Below are 20,550 nucleotides of genomic sequence, written 5' to 3' on the forward strand. Positions count from 1 at the left end.
AACGCCACAACTTTATCCCTGACCTGTCTAGTGTGTTCCTTGGCCTTCGTGATGCAAACCTCTGAGGGCTTCACAGAACAGCTGTATTTATACTGAAAATAAATTACACACATGTGGACTATTTACTAATTAGGTGACTTCTGATGGCAATTGGTTCCGCTAGATTTTAGTTAGTGATATCAGAGTAAAGGGGGCTGAATACAAATTCACACCACAATTTTCACATATCTATTTGTAAAAAAAACATTGAAAATAATTTATCACACCCACGATAAATTCCTCCGGGTCTGGCAACCCTGGGTAGCTCACAACCACCCTTCACGTTTTGATCCAACACTACTTTCTCTTTGATGAGCCTCTGTTCCCCCCACCCCGTGGACCCCCTTCCCTTCTTCTCCTATCCCGCTTTTCCTTATTTTTTTTTTATCTTATTTTTTTTTTTCTTTCTCTTCACTCTTTTTGTGGCTTGGGCCGACAGGCTTGGTCCTGTTGGTCTTGGACACATGATGCGCTGTTTATTTTACAATTTGGTGAATGTTATTCTCTGTTATGTGCCTTTTTAAGTTTGTTTTTCCTTTTTGTAATGTTGCACATTGAATAATTTTGCTTTTAAGTTCTACATATACTCCGGTGTGTTAGCCGGTATGTTGTCAAAACCAGCATAAGGTCACTTTAGCAGGACCTATGAGGTTGGGACATCCTATTGCTGGTCTTCTACGTCCGCCCCTGGATTTCTAGGAGCTGGATCAATCTCAGGACTACGGACAAACTTTTCTGACGCCTCCAGTTCTATACATGTATTTTTTTTTCTGTTGATGTGTTCTCAATAAAACTCTTTGTACAAGAAAATTATTTATCATTTTTGTTCCACTTAACAATTATGTGCCACTTTGTGTTGGTCCACCACATAAAATCACAATAAAATACATTTACGTTTCTGGTTGTAACATGACAAAATGTGAAAAATTTCAAGGAGCATGAATACTTTTTTTAAGACGCTGTACAAACTGTCCCAGGCAGACCACTTTTTGTTCAGCAATGCCCCAGGAATGAGCTATGGGATTTGCATGTGATTGAGTTGATGCCAATTTATGTGCAAATCCAGCGGCTCATTCCTATGTAAATCCATGTACTTGTTCTGTGCTGTGATGGAGGGAGTGGGATGCAGAGGCAAACAGTGGACAAGTTGTACTAAGTGGAACTGTGGGTGGAGAATGCTGAGGAGATCTGGGGATAAGGGTGCAGAAGTGGGCAGTTGACGAGTTGTGCAGAGGTGAGTGGTAAATAAATGCTGTTAGTACTGCAACCACTGACACCAATTCTGGGGGTTACTACTGCAACCACTGACACCAATTTTGTGAGTTATTACTTTATTCCTACTTTCTCTTCAGTGTACCCTATTTTGTCAATGGGTGAATTCACACTGGAACGGACAGCTGCTGGAGCGCTTTACCCCTCCCAAATGCAGTAGGGGGCAGTGTTGTGCGTGATTCAGTGCATTACATGGCTCCTTTTTTTGTAGTTCCAACTATTATGCATTTTCTCTAACGAGTTAGTAAAGCATTTAAAACATTTCAAAATGTAATATTATGTAATATAATGTGCGTAAAACATACTTTCTGAAGTTAAAGGGCTTAGAGTTAGATTCAACATTTAACATATGCCTTTTTTTCCCAGTTACTACTGTAACTACAGATCTGGAATTTTACTGCACACAGGACCTCCAATCAAATTTTAACCACAAAAGCATTTGTGTAGTATAACACCTTTAGTTGCTTGCTTGATATCCACTGAATAAGCGCAATTTTTCTTTTCCCATCTAACAGTATGTGTCCCAACATTATGAATGAGTCACTCTTACAATTAACTTGTTGAGTTCAGAATCAACAAACAGTAAATAGTTCTTTACAGATATCCTGGAATATATTGTGTATAATAATTACATAATAATCCCATCTCAGGTAGTCCAAGATATCATTTCTCAGTCATCCTATGCCCCTAGTGGACATAGGAAAATTTTAGACATAAGAGGGTGTAGGGATGTCCTGGGTGAGTCTGTCACAATATATATATGCAAAAAGATATTGCGCTTAGTGTATATAAATTATTAACTCAAACGATAAGTGACAAACACCAGCACTCACAAATATGTATCATATCATAAACGAAAAATTCAAATAACATAACCTTATCTGCATAAAGTGTACAAAGTCCATCAGATAGAATAAAGGTGAAAAATGAAGAATTGATAGTCCAAAATTCCAGCTACAATCCATAAAATGAACTTGAAAACGTGTCAATCCAATTTTAATCAGTGCAAACACCCAGTGCTCCCCACAGGATAGCTACGGCAAAAATATCTGCTTACCAGATATTAAGACCTCCCAAGGTCTTTATGTGCATCAGTGAGCATTCACCCCTCACTATGGGTATACCGCCTTAGTGGTTCAGCCGATTTGATTGGATTCCAAAGATATATCCCCCATAGCTATTATCCTTCAAGGGAACTCCAAAGTCCAATCATTCGGTAAAACATATGGAAGAGGAAGATAGATGTCATGGATATGCAATAAAGTCTGGCAGCTTACCTGTCTCCAAGTGTTCATTAGAGGCCTGACTCTCTTCCTGGCTGTCTTTTATCACCTTCCTCCCTGTATGGCTCCACCCCAGGCCATCACAGTAAGCCTAAATTAACTGTTGCACTGCAGGTCTGCAGTGCTGTTCAACCGTGTTGTTAGCTTAATTTCCTGTCTGCAGTGTACTACAATTACCTTCCTGTGTACCGTTTTTGGCTCGTCCCTGACTTCTCCTTTTTGCCTGTGACCCTGAACTTTTGCCTGTCCCTCGGTTACCCTTCTCTGCCTGTTGTCCTGACCTTGGCTTACCCATCACTATCGCTTGTCCTGCTTGCTGCTTCCCCTCTCTCCCTGCGGAGTGTGACCTAGGGGATCCCAGGGGTCGCGACCTGGATCCAGCTGCGGCGAAGGCCATCCTCACCACTAGAGGCTCTGGTGAACACAAAGCTGGGTCTTAGACTCCGCGCCCTGGGGAATCTTGGGTTCACGCTTCCTCTCTGATAGCAGCAGTCGGCTATAGGGTTCACTACCCTGTGGTGCATCCCTGACCCCCAACAGGGTGCACTTGTCACCTGGCCACAGGTGACCTGACAATAGTCTCATTGCGCAACATTCCTTTAAAAGCACACAAGAGTTTAATAAAGGTTCTACTTACAGAAGAAATTATAGTTAGGCTTTATGGAAACACTCGTTCATCCAGCACCCTTCGCAGGTGCTCTAAAGTCACTGCTGCACCGTGCCTAGCCTGACGTATGTTTCGTCCAATGGGACTTCTTCTGTGAGGCACTAAGGGTCAGCAGTGCTCACAGCACTTCCTTATAAATGCAAAAACTGGTTCTGAACACTAGAGAGCAGTGTGATCATCAGATGGTATTCAAAACCATAGGAAACCGCAACGCCATTTGTTGTAGTTCAAAACTCATCACATGGCAGCCATGTTCTGAGAGATCCACTGCGCTCTATTACAACACCCTTGATTGAACGTATTGCTGTTTATACTGCATATATGATCAGTCAGCAAATGCAATATTACATTTGAACCAAAACACAGAACAATATATCTACTAATCCAAGGTGGTTTTGTACGTAATCATAATCACAATTATAATATTACATACTCCAATACTTAGGATTCCACAAGCATTATAGTGGTAACAGTGTTACATATTAAATTGAAATACAAATATAGGATGATAGTTTAATAAAACTAATATAAAACTGATAAAATTAATATATGATGCAGTCCCAACTAATTAATAAAATATTTTGCTATTATTAATAAAACTGTTAATATCCCACTGTTAATATCCCACTCAACATTTAACCCCTTTGGTTGATGAGATCTTAATTCATATATCCAGTGAGTCTCTCGCCTGAATATACAGTTGTGCTCATAAGTTTACATACCCTGGCAGAATTTATGATTTCTTGGCCATTTTTCAGAGACTATGAATGATGACACAAAAACATTTCTTTCACTCATGGTTAGTGTTTGGCTGAAGCCATTTATTAATAATCAACTGTGTTTACTCTTTTTTAAAACATAATGACAACACAAACTACCCAAATGACCCTGATCAAAAGTTTACATACCCTGGTGATTTTGGCCTGATAACATGCACACAAGTTGATATAAAGGTGTTTAAATGGCTATTAAAGGTAACCAGACTCATCTGTGATCTGTTTACTTGTAATTAGTGTGTGTGTATAAAAGGTCAATGAGTTTCTGGACTCCTGATAGACCCTTGGATCCTTCATCCAACGCTGCACTAATGTTTCTGGATTCTGACTCATGGGAAAAGCAAAATAACTGTCAAAGGATCTGCTGGAAAAGGTTGTTGAACTGTATAAAACAGGAAAGGGATATCAAAAATATCCAAGGAATTGAGAATGCCAATCAGCAGTGTTCAAACTTTGATCAAGAAGTAGAAAATTAGGGGTTCTGTTGAAACCAAACCACAGTCAGGTAGACCAACTAAAATTTCAGCCACAACTGCCAGGAAAATTGCTCGGGATGCAAAGAAAAACCCACAAATAACTTAACGTGAAATACAGGACTCTCTGAAAACAATTGGCGTGGCTGGTTCAAGATGCATAATAAGGAGGCACTTGAAGAAAGATGGGCTGCATGGTCGAGTCGCCAGAAGAAAGCCATTACTACGCAAATGCCACAAAGTATCCCGCTTACAATACGCCAAACAGCACAGAGACAAGCTTCAAACCTTCTGGCACAAACTCATTTGGAGTGATGAGACCAAAATTTAGGCACAACCATAAACACTACATTTGTAGAAGAGTCAACAAAGCTTATAATGAAAGGTACACCATTCCTACTGTGAAACACGGAGGTGGATCGCTGATGTTTTGGGGATGTGTGAGCTACAAAGGAACAGGAAATGTGTTCAAAATTGATGGAAAGATGAATGCAGTATGTTATCAAAAAATACTGGAGAAACATTTGCATTCATCAGCCAGGAAGCTGCGCATGGGACGTACTTGGACATTCCAACATGACAATAAACCAAAACATAAGGCCAAGTTGACTTGTCATTGGCTACAGCAGAATAAAGTGAAGGTTCTGGAGTGGCCATCTCAGTGTCCTGACCTCAATATCACTGAGCCACTCTGGGGAGATCTCAAACGTGCAGTTCATGAAAGACAGCTCAAGAATTTCCAGGAACTGGAGGCTTTTTGCCAAGAGGAATATGAAGCTTTACCATCTGAGAATATAAAGAGCCTCATCCACAAATACCACAAAAGACATTAAGAGGTCATTGATGTTAAAGGGGGCAATACACTGTATTAAGAACTGGGGTATGTAAACTTTTGATCAGTCTCATTTGGGTAGTTTCTCTTGTTGTTATGATTTAAAAAGAGTAAACACAGTTGACTGATAATAAATGGCTTCAGCCAAACACTAACCATGAGTGAAAGAAACGTTTTTGTGTTATCATTCATATTCTCTGAAAAATGGCGAAGAAATCATAAATTCTGCCAGGGTATGTAAACTTATGAGCACAACTGTATGTCAGACCTTATTTCTGCCCCTCCACCACCTTAACTTGGGATGGATCTTTGTTATGCTTTAAAGCAAAATGACTGGAGAGGTTATGTTTTGGGAAGCCCTTTTTAATATTTGCTAAGTGCTCACCCACTCTAACGTGCAGTGCTCTCTTGGTCCTCCCCAGATATTGTTTACCACAACTACATTGGAGTAGATAAACTACATTCTGCGTATGATATATGAAGTTTTCTATGTGGCATGATTTACCCATAACTGCAGATGAAAAAGTTGTGGTCCTAAAAGACACCCTTGATAATAGTTATATTGAGAGATACAAAAAGTCTGCCATTAGAAACTACTACAGGCAGGGCCGGATTCCAGACAAGGCCAACAAGGCCAGGCCTCGGGGCGGCAGTGGGTGCAGGGGCGGCACTGCGGCTGAGAGGAAAGGACACTTTTACTTTCCCCTGTCATGCGGATGGTGAGAGGAGAAAAAACAGAGGGAAGAGGAGGTGAGATAGTTCTTGGAAGCAGCAACCCCCCTCCCGGTACTCAATGTCATTTTGTCATTCATTTTTGGCAGCAACACCCCCCCCCCCCCCTTCTCAGTGTCCTGCCGAAAAAGAAAAAGTCCCCCGGCGGATAATGTCCCCCCTGCTGTACTGCGCAGGCGGGAGCGGCATTGAAGGACCTTGCCTTGGGGCGGCAAAGGGAGTAAATCCGGGCCTGACTACAGATACGATTTTGCTCAGACTGGAGCTCTTTAATAGTAGATACCTCCTATAGCAACTGGAAAAGCAGTTAACACGCTATGTTCTTGTATTATATATGGCAATTCTTAAGTGGGGTACACATTATGAGAAAATCCCAAGAAAAATACCGTACAAGGCACAATCGTTTAATTTTCTCATAGTGTGTATACAATTTTCAACATCCGATTCAAGCTTTCTAAATGAAAATTTCCAACGGCACAAACTCCAAAATGTTTCTCCTATGTGAACAGAACTAACAATTTTTGTTTAACCACTTCAGTCCTGGAAGGTTTACCCCTACCTACCCCCCCCCTTTATGACCAGGCCATCTTCTGCAACACAGCACTGCATTACTTTAACTGACAATTGCGTGGTCATGCGACTCTGTACCCAAATAAAATGTTTGTCCTTTTTTTTTCCACTAATAGAGATTTCTTTTGGTGGCATTTGTTAATTTCTGTGACTTTTATTTTTTGCACTATAAACAAAAAAATACTGACAAAAAAAAACCAAAACAATATTTTTTACTTTCTGCTATAAAACATACCCAATAAAACAATGTAAAAAATCAAATGTCTTCATTAATTTAGGCCAATATGTATTCTGCTACATATTTTTTGTAAAAAAATCCCAATAAGCGTATATTGATTGGTTGGAGCAAAAGTTATAGCGTCTACAAACTATGGGATATTTTTATTGTTTTTTCCTTTTTACTAGTAATGGCGGCGATCAGTGACTTAAAGCAGGACTGCGATATTGCGGCGGACAAAATCGGACACCTAACTGACACTTTTTGGGGAAAAGTGACACTAATACAGTGATCAGTGCAAATAAATATACACCGTCACTGTACTAATGACATTGGCAGGAAAGGGGTTAACATCAGGGGCGATCAAAGGGTTAAATGTGTTCCTATGGAGTGCTTGCTAACTATAGGGGTGGCTTTGCTTTGACTGGAGGAAGGTAAAGATCCACGCTTAGCAGAAACACAGGATCAGTACATTCCCCTCTCACAGATTAGCGATCTGCATTGTTTACATAGGCAGACCGTCTTTCTGCCAGTCTCCTAAATGATCGGCGTGTCCCGGCGGACATTGTGTCCTCCAAACCCGTTTATTGGCTTCTGCTGTGTCCAATCACAGTGGGAGCTTGTTGCCGCCCTGCCGCAGTATATGTGACTGGGGCAGTCCGCAAGCAGAAAAATTGGATGTGAAAGACAGTATATGATCAGAAACAATAAACAATATGTAAAAAAAAAAAAAAAAGCCTGTTTTGTTCGAGACAATCAGTACCGTCCTCAGATTCAACCTGCTGTGAAACATCGAGGAAAACCAGACGATTGTTCGTCCGATTTTCTTATAGCGTGTACTGGGCTCTAGAAATACAAGGAAAGAAAAACTGATAATAATTAAAAGCAAAATCCAAACTCTTTTTCCTTGCAATCCCTTTAGGTCCTCAGCATAACTAGTGCATGTTTTGGCCTTCATTGCTCCAGTCAGATGGAATGCAAGTCATGTACAAGCCTGAGTACAGGGAACAAGTTTAAACACTGCCATCTATAAATAAAGCAGGCTTGTGCATTGTAAGAATCCTATGAAAGCATGTATTTAATAAATTAAATACAGACATTAACCAAAAAAAATCACAGCTTCTACCTTGTTAGACAATACGCAAAAGAACATAAGCACACTAAAACACTCCCACCACAGGGCAGTTTATATAAAAATAAACACAGCAAGAAATTAGTTCAACCCCCATAAAACACTTTTGTATATTGTTCAAAGTTACATAATAACAACTTATTAAAAGTGATTGTAAAGTCTTGTTTTTTTGTTTTTTGATTTAATAACAAACATGTTATACTGACCTCCTCTGGGCAGTTGGTTTTAGTTTTTGGTTCCCTCTTTGCTGCTCCTCCCTCCTATTGAGTGCCCCCTCAGACAGCAGCTTTCTATGGGGGCACCCGAGCTGAGCCAGAGCTCTGTGTATCCATTCAGACATGGAGCCCAAACGTGGCCCCGCCCCCTCTCTCCCCTCATTGACTGACCGATTTTGATTGACAGGTGCGGGAGCCAATGACGCCACTGCTGTGTCTCAGCCAATCAGGAGGAGTGTCCCAGACGGCTTAGACATTCTTGGACAATGTTGAAGAGAGAAGGGGCTCAGGTAAGTAATTAGGGGGATGCCAAGGAGGCTGCTACACTTAAAAGGTTTTTTATCTTCATGCATAGAATGCATGAAGATAAAAAACCTTATGCCTTTACAACCACTTTAAGTACTTCAACCTACTATAAATCAGTACTTTTACTATGGTATGAGTGTAGTCAACACACTCCTGTCACCAGATAATTGCTAGTCTAGAGACCAGGAGCTGCTTATGACAGCTCGGTCAGCTGGTAGCATGGATGCATATGTGCGATGTGTGGGTGTTATAGTCCACTCTTTTGGCAGCTATACATATGCACCCATTGGTGGTTTCTGTGCTGAGAGTGCACATTTCCAGCACAGTGGCCAAGCTGTCATAAATAGGGTCCCTTTTTTTAGTAATGATCAAAAACTGGCAGGACCAGCTTCTGATCATATGACCATAGCTAATCGCAGTGGTCACGTGATCAGGCAGTCCCTTCCGTCCCCTGGGTGTAAAGACCCAGTTAAAGTGGTTGTAAACTCTGTTACACCACTTGTACCTACAGGTAAGCCTATAATAAGGTTTACCTGTAGGTTCTGTAAATATCTCCTAAGCTTGCACAGTTTAAGAGATATTCACTATATACGGTGCTGCCGACGTAATTGGAACATGCACGCTAAAGAAACGGCTCGCTCGAGCCGTTTCTTTAGTAGCCATGCCGTGACTGGCAGGACCCGTGTGCATGCGCGGGAGTGACGCCATCACAGCTCCGGCCAGTCACAGCCCCAAAGCCAGCGAACCCAGAAGTAACTCTGGTGAGATGTCGGCCGTGGGAGCAGAGTACGGGCGGCACTGCAGGGCATAATTCAAGTAAGTATTTCATAATGCACTAGTATGCAATGCATTATCATTATGCCTTTGTCTTACAGTTTTACAGGTTTACAACCTCTTTAAAGAAATGCAGGGGTTGGGCAAGATGGGTGTTAAATGAGCAGAAGGTCAATATATGCCTCAACTGACCTAAAGCAGACCTACAGTTTTAATTCAAGCTTGACTTAAATGGTAGCAAAAGCGAATAGAAGACCACAGATAAAACTATGTATACTCTAAAATCCTCAAATTACACACTTTCCCTGCCAGTATTTGGTGAAGTGATCCTGCAGACCAACCATTAGCTCTGCCTGATTTCTGGGCCTTACTTTTGGATTACATGGTGGACAACAGTGGCATGCAATCATCTGAGCAGCTCCAGAAGGCAGAAGGCAGAAAATAACTAGATTATGATGAAAAGGTAAGTGTTCTTCAACAGTCAACTGAAGAGGATGCTTTAAAGGAAACTTGTACTGACAGATACATGAAGGCTGCCACTGCAGACCACTTTTGTGAAAATGTTGGTTGTATGACCTTCGTGCTGAGCCAATAGTTTTAACAGTTTTAGCATCACTGAACAAATATTAATTTTAGAAGTTCCTCATATGCTATGCTATAGATTAACGTTAGTATAATTATTATTAATGTGGAAAGCAAGCCTCTTCCCCTTCACTTGTAAAAGATCAGTTGATGTGTCCTAACAAGTACATTGGGATCTCAATGAACAGCTATAAAGTTAGGTTTATGACTATCTAGGAAAACATGGAATATGTGATGGAGGCACACATTAGGTAATTCAGAGTTTATGAACTGAAACATGTTCAGGTGCTAGCTAAATTGTGCACATATAAAAAAAGTGTATTGTAATATTAGAAAGCTGTTTTCTTTATGATCTGTCTTTCATCCTACCATTTTGATGCCCGGTTAGTTACCCACTGTTGTCCACTTTATTAAACATAATCCCACCAAAATGCCCCTCAATACCTTTTTTGTAGTATCAATCTCTACTCTCACGCTAGACAACTATGCCTAAAACAGCCAAATCGTGTTTAAACTATCATACTGTAAACTCTATACAGCAGGGGTCTCTAAACTGTGGCACGAGGGACAGATGCTGCCCTTTGCTTGCCTTTCTGTGTCCCTTGGGGCACTTTTCCTTCCACTGATACAAGACACTATTCCTCTTACTGTCACCAACAACGGGGGAATATTCCTGCTACTGACAGTAGAGTTTGAGCCGTTTCTGTGTTTATTAAAAGTCTGCAGCTACAAAAAGTGTAGCTGCTAACTTTTAATAAACACAGACTCACCTGCCCCGCGATCCAGCGATGCAGCCACATGAAGCCTTGGTTCTCTCTACCACCTCTCCCCAGCGCCGGCATTACTAGTTTTGGCACACAGCCAGTTGCGCACTGTGCATGCACAAGTTGGGGTGCACATGCTGAATGGCTATCTTCTGAGACCTGTGACGTGTCCCAGAAGATTGCAAAGAGGGAGGGGCAGAGGAGAACTTAAGCTCGAGCTGCCAAGGCACCCCCTCCTTAAATGTGGCATGTCAGGGGGTCAGGAGTCCTTAAAGCGGAAGTTCCACTTTTGGGTGGAATTACACTTTAACAATGGGGCATTTCTCCCATTTACGCCAACTATGGGGCACTATTGCTCAAACTGACAACCAACAATGAAGCACTAAGCCCCCCACTGACACCAATGCTGGGGCACCATTCATCACACTGATAAGCAATGATAGGGCACTATTTCTCCCACTGACACCAGCAAAAGGGCACTACCCCCCCCCCCCCAATACCAAAGATGCACTGTATACTCCCACTGATGCCAGGATAATTTCTACTTCCAATGGCCACAGTCGCCAGCTCCTGAAAAGTCTGGAGGACGGTCTTTTGTTCAAAGGCTTGGACCCCTGCGATACAGCATCAATGAAAGCACTAAAACATTGCATAAAGAAAGTATTCATACCCCTTGAAATTTTTCACATTTTTAATCTTATTGAGATCTTATGTGATAGGCCAACACAAAGTGGCACATAATAGATACTGGGCAATGGAATAGTTTAGATCAAAGCATATTCATGTGTTTGAATGGCCGGGCAAAGTCCAGACCTAAATCTAATTGATAATCTGTGGCAAGACTTGTAAATTACTGTTCACAGACGCTCTCCATGCAATCTGACAAAATGTCACTCTCTAGATGTGCAAAGCTGGTAGAAACATCCCCAAAAACACTTGCAGCTGTAATTCCAGTGAAAGGTGGTTCTACAAAGTGGGGAGCTGAGTACAAATGCACGCCACACTTTTCACATATTTATTTGCAACAATTTTTGAAAACCATTTATCGATGCGGAAAATTTCAAGGGGTATGAATACTTTTTCAAGGCACTGTAAGATATGAGGGAAATGTTTGGAATCATGCACAATCCTCTCAGGCTTGAATCTACTTCTGGTGTCTGGTGTTTTTTTTTACCCTCTGCCATTTTTTTTTCAATAAAATACATTCCTTCTACCCATGCTAAGTGCCAGTTCACACTACAGCGACATGAAAGTCGGCACGACTTTGCGAGGCAACACCAGGGCAACGTCGAGGCAACTTCAAGTCGCCTCTAGGACAGGCAACTTTGCCAGTGGCCAATCAAACAATAATCAGCTCTGTGGGAGGGAGGTGTTTGCCTGAGAAAACTATTTTCTCTTCCTGTAAAGTTGCTTCAGTTAAGATAATGATCCAACTTTGGATCCGACTTTGAAATCAATGGGTACAAGTTGCCTACAAGTTGCCTAGAAGTCGCCTTGAAGTAGTACAGGAGCCTTTTCTGAAGTCAGAGCGACTTCAGTAGTTAGTGTACATTAAGACGGCTCTCATTCACTTCCATTAAATTTCTTATGTCACGCAAATTGGGACGACACAAGTCAGATCCCAAGTCGTGGTAGTGTGAACCAGCACTAACACACCAGACATAACTTCAGTTGTTTTGAACGAACAGATGAAACAATTAAAGTTGCCCTATAGAGAAAAGGCAACAGATCAAGAAGTCATAAATGTTGGCTTTAGCATAACAGTGACCTCCACACAGATAGTCCTCTAGCCTAAGGCCCCTTTCAAACTGGGGCATTTTTCAGGTGTTATTCAAGCTTTTTTCAGGCGCTCTGACATTAAAAAAAAGCCTGTAAAGCGCCTGAAAGAAGCCTCATCTGCAATCCCAATGTGAAAGCCTGTGTGATTTCAGAGCCCTTTCACACTACCAGGCCCCGAAAAACGCTGGTAAAACTAAGACCCCTTTCACACTGGGGCATTTTTCAGGCGCTTTGGTGTTAAAAAAAGCTCCATCAATGGGAAGGGGGCTTTAGGAGCGGTTTATTCAACACTCCTAAAGCGCTGCAAAGAAGCTGCTTGCAGGACTTTTTTTGACGCCCTGCCAGCCTCAGGCGCTGCGCCTCAGTGTGAAAGCACTCGGGCTTTCACATTGGGATTGCAGATGCAGCTTCTTTCAGGCGCTTTACAGGCGCTTTTTTTAACGCTAAAGCGCCTGAAAAACGCCCCAGTATGAAAGGGGCCTAAGAGATAACAACACATAAACCAGGTGTTCTGGGGTTGCTATTACTTAGGGTGCACTAATAATGTTACTTTTAAATTACTATATGCAGATAAATATAATACTTGTCAGATAACGTAAGGTAAACTGGATAGAGGGCATCCTTCAACTGTGAATCAGCCTTTCTGCTGCAGACCTCAAACAAGTCACATTTATTTGCTCAGACTATAAGCAAAATTTAAAGCCTGACTCCAGGCATGTTTCTTAAAGTTTAATAGCTAGATTCACGTACCCGTGCCTAACGTTAGGCAGGCGTAGCGTATCTCATATACGCTACGCCGCCGTAAGTTAGAGAGGCAAGTGCTGTATTCACAGAGCACTTGCGTCCTAAGTTACGGCGGCGTAGCGTAAATCGGCCAGCGTAAGCGCGCCTAATTCAAATTGTGAAGAGGTGGGCGTGTTTTATGCTAATGAATCGTGACCCGACGTGATTGACGTTTTGAAAGAACGGCGCATGCGCCATCCGTGGATGTATCCCAGTGCACATGCGTCGGATAGAATGCCTAAGATACGTCGAACACTGCCTACGACGTGAACGTAACTTACGCACAGCCCTATTCGCGTACGACTTACGCAAACAACGTAAAAAGATACGCTTGTTCCGACGTCCATACTTTGCATGGGCTGCGCCACCTAGAGACCAGCTTTATCTTTACGCCGGCGTATGTCTTACGTAAATGGCGTAACTAAATGCGACGGGCGTACGTACGTTCGTGAATCGGCGTATCTTGCTCATTTGCATATTCAATGCGGAAAACAACGGAAGCGCCACCTAGCGGCCAGCGTAAATATGCACCCTAAGATACGACGGCGTAGGAGACTTACGCCGCTCGTATCTTATCCAAATTTAAGCGTATCTGGTTTCCAGAATACGCTTAAAGATACGACGGTGCAGATTCGGACTTACAACGGCGTATCTACGCCGACGTAAGTCTCTGAGAATCTGGCTATAAGACAGAGTGGAGATAAGGACAGGAGAGTGCAGACAGAAATAAAAACAGTTAAAAGTTCTATCCCCACGGTGCTAGGAAAGTGTTTCTGTTTGTGTTCTGGTTTGAAAGATTTCTTACCATCCCACTTTACCTAAAATTATATATAATGAGTTAGGCTTTAACCATTGAACATAGTTTATACAAAAAGCAGCAGACACACCTCAAGTCATCATGTCTTTATTGCCAAGAAACCTATAAAGCAATATTATACACTCACCTGTATCTATGAATGATGGCGTTAAAGAGTCGTCCATCTCGCCAGCATGTGGTAAAATTTTCACAGCGAATTCCACCATAGCTTTCTGCAGCTTGCTGTGTCCAAAGAAGAAGTTTTTCTTTGGCTGACATATCTTCTGACTCTCCAGTAACATGGATGTCAGAAATCTGTAAAGCAAGACATAAACAGTTATAACAAATTCTATAAAAAAAAAATGCTTTGCTTAAAGTGATCTTCTTAAAGTGACCCACTAAAGAAAGTACATGTGCTTGTACAAGTAGACGTTGTGGTACAATAAGTATGCCATGGGCACAATGGTTGAACAGAAGAGGCAACTATATGAAGATGTAATTCTAAAATACATTTATCTTTTCCAACAAAATTTCTTCCTACTGATTTACTTATAATTACTGACAGCATTCTCCCCAGTGATATATTACGCCTGCAAATCTGGAAAACGTTGAACTGGAAGGATCAGGGAATGCAGAGTTTTTTAACCACTAGCCTATCGCCCACTGTCATATGATGACGGGACGATAAGCCTCTCGTTCTGGGCGGACGTCATATGACGTCTTCGCCTTCCTGAGCCACTAGGGGGCACACGCAGCCGCGATGCCCGCCGGGCACTTGCGAATGCCCAGTAACTGAGCAGGACCGTGGATCTGTGTGTGTAAACACACATATCCACGTCCTGTCAGGGAGACAAGACCGATGGTGTATCCCTTGTACATAGGGACACGATCGGTCACCTCCCCCAGTCAGTCCCCTCCCCCTACAGTTAGAATCAGTGTTATTGTTTATTGTTTATTGTTTATTGCTTATTGCTTGTATAGCGTAGAATCACCCGTAGGTATCGAAACGCTTCCAGACATTAACAATTCACAACACAACCGAGTGTTACAGGCATAAATTAACATAGTAACAATATAAAATATGTACCACAATTAAAATCAACTAATAAAACAACAATATAACACCATAAAACCAAAACAGTACAAAAACCATAGAAATCACATAAGACCAGAGGAGAGACAACACACAATTCCCCACACAAACAGATCGAACAGTGCTTCCCTCTAGAATGACCCTAACCTCACTCTTCCTATCAATCTGCCTCTGCCCACAAATAGGTTTTTAGATCCCTCCTGAATGTGGGTAGGTCAAGACTCTGTCTAAGCCCCCATTCACATCTAGGCGTTTTAACGCCTGTAGTGCTACGCCGCTGCCGCCAGAGGGATGAAAACACATGTCCCTCTATGGAGATGGTTCACATCTCCACGCCGAACGCCGGACGCCTGTCGCCTGCCGCCTTCAGGCGGCTTTCGGCTAGGAGATGGGAAGCATCTCCATAGAGGGGGTCAATCTGGGGCACATCTAGGCGGACAATACCGGCGTTTTGTCGCCGCAAATCGCGGTACAAAACGCCGCTATTTGTACCGCGATTTGCGGCGAAACAAAACGCCGCGAATTTGTCTGCCTAGGTGTGAATGGAGCCTTAGACTTAGGGGAAGTAGATTCCATTCTCTCGGGCCAAGGACAGAAAAAGCCCTGCCCCCCCATTTTTTCAGCCGACGCTTTGGCTGTTCCAAACGGAATTGGCAGCTCCATCCATGTCTATTCAATTTCTCACATAGATAGGCGGGTCCTAGCCCGTGAAACGCTTTAAAAACAAGTGTTAAAATTTTAAAACGCACCCTCTGACCAACTGGCAGCCAATGCAGGGCAGCCTGATGTCTCGCGGTGGGGCAGTGGCCTCTGAGATTTAATGCAAGCTTTACCGCCTGATTCTGGACTGGAGTATTAGTGTTAACCCCTTCCCTGCCAGTTACATTTACACAGTAATCAGTGCATATTTATAGCACTGTTCGCTGTATAAATGTGAATGGTCCCAAAATAGTGTCAAAAGTGTCCGGTGTGTCCGCCGCAATATCGCAGTCATGATAAAAATCACTGATCGCCGCCATAACTAGTAAAAAAATAAATAAATAAAAATGCTATAAATCTATTCCCTATTTTGTAGCCACTATAACTTCGCAAACCAATCAATATACGCTTATTGTGATTCTTTAGAATACATATCGGCCAAAACTGAGGAAAAACATTTTTTTATATATATTTTTGGGGGGTATTTATTATAGTAAAAGGTAAAAAATATAGCTTTTTTTTTCAAAATTGTCACTATTCTTTTGTTTATAGCGCAAAAAATAAAAACCGCAGAGGTGATCAAATACCACCAAAAGAAAACTCTATTTGTGGGGAAATAATGATAAAAATTTAATTTGTGTACAGTGTTGCATGACCGCACAATTGTCATTCAAAGTGTGACAGCGCTGAAAGCTGAAAATTATTTTGGGAAGGGGGTGAAAGTACCCAGTATTGAGGTGGTTAGGGGGGCTGATGACATTATAGGATAGCAGAGTTTTTTGAGCATGGCCTCAGATAGCAGGGGACTTAACTAGACATAAAAAATAACTACCATCATCCAAATTAGCATAGAGGAACAGGGGAGTGTGGGACTCTTTGTTCGAGCGGCCTGGCTCCACATCTGGTCACTGACCTGTCGGGTGAGCAATCAGTTTTTTATGTCATTTGCTGAATTATAATTGTTTAAATTGTTGAATTGTAGTTTATTTGTTTTGTTTTGTGCCTAATACAATTATCTGTCTTATAGACTAGTCCTCCTAAGGAAGCGGTGTGTGTACCACGATACTAGTAGAGGAAAGATCAATTTATGAGACGCACTTCAACAGATGCAAAAAGAGAAAAGATTGCGCTAAATGAAAAAATATAGAGTATATGAAAACATGTAAATGTTCATAATAAATTGCATGTTGATAAGTCCACCAAGGCAAAATGTGTATAAACAGTCTCCCAGATGTATATCAAATCCACATGAGAAAGTGCTTGAAAGAAAGAACCTCCACCACAGTCAAATCAAGCCTCTTACCGAATGGAGTTGATCTCCAGATTATAAGAGATCAAAAACAGCATGGTAAGAGAAATGGATGGATAGTGTCCAATAGGAAGCCCAGGTGATGGAAACCTCGTATCTCGTATCCTTAGAAGGACTCCCGATAAGCCATCCGAGGGTATGTAGGAATAAAAGGGGCTCACATAGTGTAAAACCTTAATTTATTTGTTTAAAATAAGTGAAAATACACTTACAATTCGTTTCAAGTTGCAGAGCACATAAAAGTCGGCCAGCTTAAGCATACACAGCCCGTATCCGGGTAGAGGAAAAATGCGGTGACGTCAGAACACCGCCTCCCTACGTTTCGTCACGACAGGACTTGGTCTCTGTTTGTGTGGTATAACACTTTTTGATCGCTTCACACATTTAAATAAGCGCAATATTTTTTACAGCACTTCAACAGATACCTCTTGGAGGAACCTTGAGTATTTGTTCATTGATTATCCAATTCTTTCTCTTTTTAAAAACAATTGATTTTGTATGTAATTTTATATGTAATAAATAACTTATTTTATATAAGCATTATGTTGTTGTGTATCAGTAATGAGATAGTCCACCATACGCAGTTGGGCAATAATTATTTGTAGGGTTAGCCTCAGCAACTACCCTTCTAGTCCCACCCTCCCCTGTTTCATTATAGGATAGCAGTCACATTTTTAAGACAATTAAAAAAAAAACTCAGATTCACTTCCTGCTTATTGGCAGCCTTGACAGCCTCCTGCCATGCAGATACCCACTAGGAGTAAAAAAAGATTAAAAGATCTGTAGTTATCCTTATTAGGCCCTGACAATCTTCCCCAACACCCCTTCCAAATTTCAGACTTACTTGTCCACACACCTTGCCGAGATCTTTGCTGTGTGCCCAGTGCCCAAGCTCTTCCTGCACATGCATACTGAAATCTCCATTGAATTCTAAGGAAAAGCCGGCCACAGACAAGTGGGTGATAGCCTTTCTATAGCAAAGAACAGATAGTGGTGGAGGAAAAAAGCCATCCTCAGAGAGTTTTGAAGCAGCTATGTGGCACTTAGTGGACTATACAGTGAAAATATTGGAGGAGTAGGGAATGGTAGTATGAAAATCAAAGAATTAAAAGGGATGTTAGAAGAGGGCATTAGAACCTAGTAAGGAAAAATGCACTTAAAAAGCACATGTCTCAAAATGGTTCCGGAGAGAATTTTTTTAGGCTGCCTGCAACCAGAATATTAATCTATTGTTTTTTTTTTTTTTATCTATCTTCTGATTGGGCTTTTTTTTTTATTTATTTTTTTAAATATGCTATATTTGGCTTTGCTTTTACAGGACTACCCATTGGATTATATATTTTTACATTTAGCTTTTAGGTCTATTTCAAACACTGCAAACTGTAAAAGACAAAAAAATAAAAATCATTTTGTGTGGAATTCATTCTTATACACCAGAAGTTTTGGCTGCTAGACCAGAACATCAGACCGTAACCAGCATAAAGAGCTTACTCATATATTAGGAAGATACACATACTGTATATATTAATACATGTATTACCAATCAGTGTGAATTTACTTGATAAAACAGCATATTGTGCTAGTGAAAATTCCCCATCTAGAATAAATAAACCATGTTCATGTTTATCATGAGACATTTCCATACATTCAAACTCAAAATTAAAAATTTATATTTTATTCCAAAAGCAACAACACAGGCTATCTGCAGCACAGTATTTACAGGTGGTAAGCTCATCTGCCAAATTCTAAAGAATGACCCTACTTACAAAAGTCTGCCCACAACAGATTATAGGCAGACATTTGAAGTTCATCTAACATCAAATAATATGCTGCTGCTGTATGCATGTAACCACACATCTGAGCAGTTACATGGGCAATGGGATAGATGAGCTACTATTTTTATCTTATTATGTATATATTTCCATTCCCACTGGGATCTAGCGAATATGGATGCTGTCCATGGTATAGGGGGGCTTTTTGGTGGGTTGCGGTCTTGACACACGCTCCCTCGGTTCCCGTGGCTAGCATTACCGGTGGACCTCTTGGTTCAATGAACCACGACATGTCTCCCTACACAGGATACCTGTCTAAGTATTACTATGGGACTGGTTCCATCTCTATATTTGTGCAGCTTTTCACTTGCCACATGTCAATTATTTATGTATTGTTTTGCATCCCATTTTAGACATACATCACGTTCCTGCTCCTGAAGAGTGGTAATACCAAACCACGAAACGTATTGAGCTAGTTATAAGCCATGGTTGTACCTATATGTCTTCTACTATTCTTACATTTTGTCCTACTTAGTTTTTGTGGTTCTAATGCCCTGTACACACGACCGTTTTTTCCGCCGGAATAAACTCGAATAGTTTTTCTGACAGAATTCTCACGGAATTCCACTCAAGCTGTCTTGTATACACACGGTCACACCAAATTCCGACCGTCAAGAACGCAGTGACGTACAACACTACGACGAGCCTAGAAAAATTAAGTTCAATGCTTCCGAGCATGCGACCACTTGATTCTGAGCATGCATGCTTTTCCATACAGACGAACGGATTTTCCAATAGGAATTTTTTACGTCGGAAAAATAGAGAACATGTTCTCTATCTAAGTCCGTCAGAATTTCGGACGGAAAAAGTTCGATTGGGCATACACACGGTCGGAATATCTGATGAAAAGCTCCCATCTGACTTTTTCCATTGGAAATTCCGACTGTGTGTGCAGGGCATAAGACCCATTTCACACTGGGGCGTTTTTCAGCGCTAAAAAAAGCACCTGTAAAGCGCATGAAAGAAGCCTCATCTGCAATACCAATGTGAAAGCCTGAGTGCACTGACAAGGCAACAAAAAAAGTCCTGCAAGCAGCTTCTTTGCAGCGCTTTAAGAGCAGTGAATACACTGCTCCTAAAGCGCCCCTTTCCACTGAAATTAATGTAAAGTGCCTGCAAAGCGCCTTGGCAGCTGCACTTTTGACCCTTTTATTCGGCAACTAGCGGAGGTTAAAAGCGCCCTGCTAGCGCTCAAAAAACACTGGTAAAGCGCCGCTAGTTTTAGCGACGCTTTACCAGCATTTTTCGGACGCTGGCAGTGTGAAAGGGCTCTAAGATTGAGATGCCATCACCCCAGAGTCTCTTTCTAATTATACCTATGCAGATCTGGGATTTTGGAGGCCTTTTCCACTGGAGTGTGGATCATCTTTTCCTCACTTTTCCACCATTGTAGTTGTTTCTGCGATATGCTTACAATATACGTGCATGTGTAAATATATAAAATGTTATGGGATATATACAAAACACTATCAATTATTGTCTTTTTTATGCAATTATGGTTTATTTGTACCTAATAAACATGTATTATTATTATACTTCTATTGATAGTTGTTTTCCCTAGACTGTGTGCTTCATATAAAGTCCCAACTGTCCCCCTATCTTCCCCTTTTCCCTCCCATTTTTAT

At 41.4% G+C, this 20,550-nt stretch overlaps 1 protein-coding gene across 21 annotated transcripts in view; it reads right to left on the minus strand.

Moving 5' to 3' along the window:
• DST (dystonin) overlaps positions 1-20,550 on the minus strand; it is a 690,084-nt gene that overhangs the window by 343,149 nt on the left and 326,385 nt on the right. For all 21 annotated transcript variants that reach the window (XM_040349874.1, XM_040349879.1, XM_040349866.1 and 18 more), the window contains one exon: positions 14,141-14,307. In XM_040349874.1, the coding sequence (XP_040205808.1) occupies positions 14,141-14,307 (167 nt within the window). The remainder of the gene's footprint in view (positions 1-14,140; positions 14,308-20,550) is intronic.

This window comes from Rana temporaria, chromosome 4 (assembly GCF_905171775.1).
Source record: "Rana temporaria chromosome 4, aRanTem1.1, whole genome shotgun sequence".
NCBI classification, from domain to species: Eukaryota; Metazoa; Chordata; class Amphibia; order Anura; family Ranidae; genus Rana; species Rana temporaria.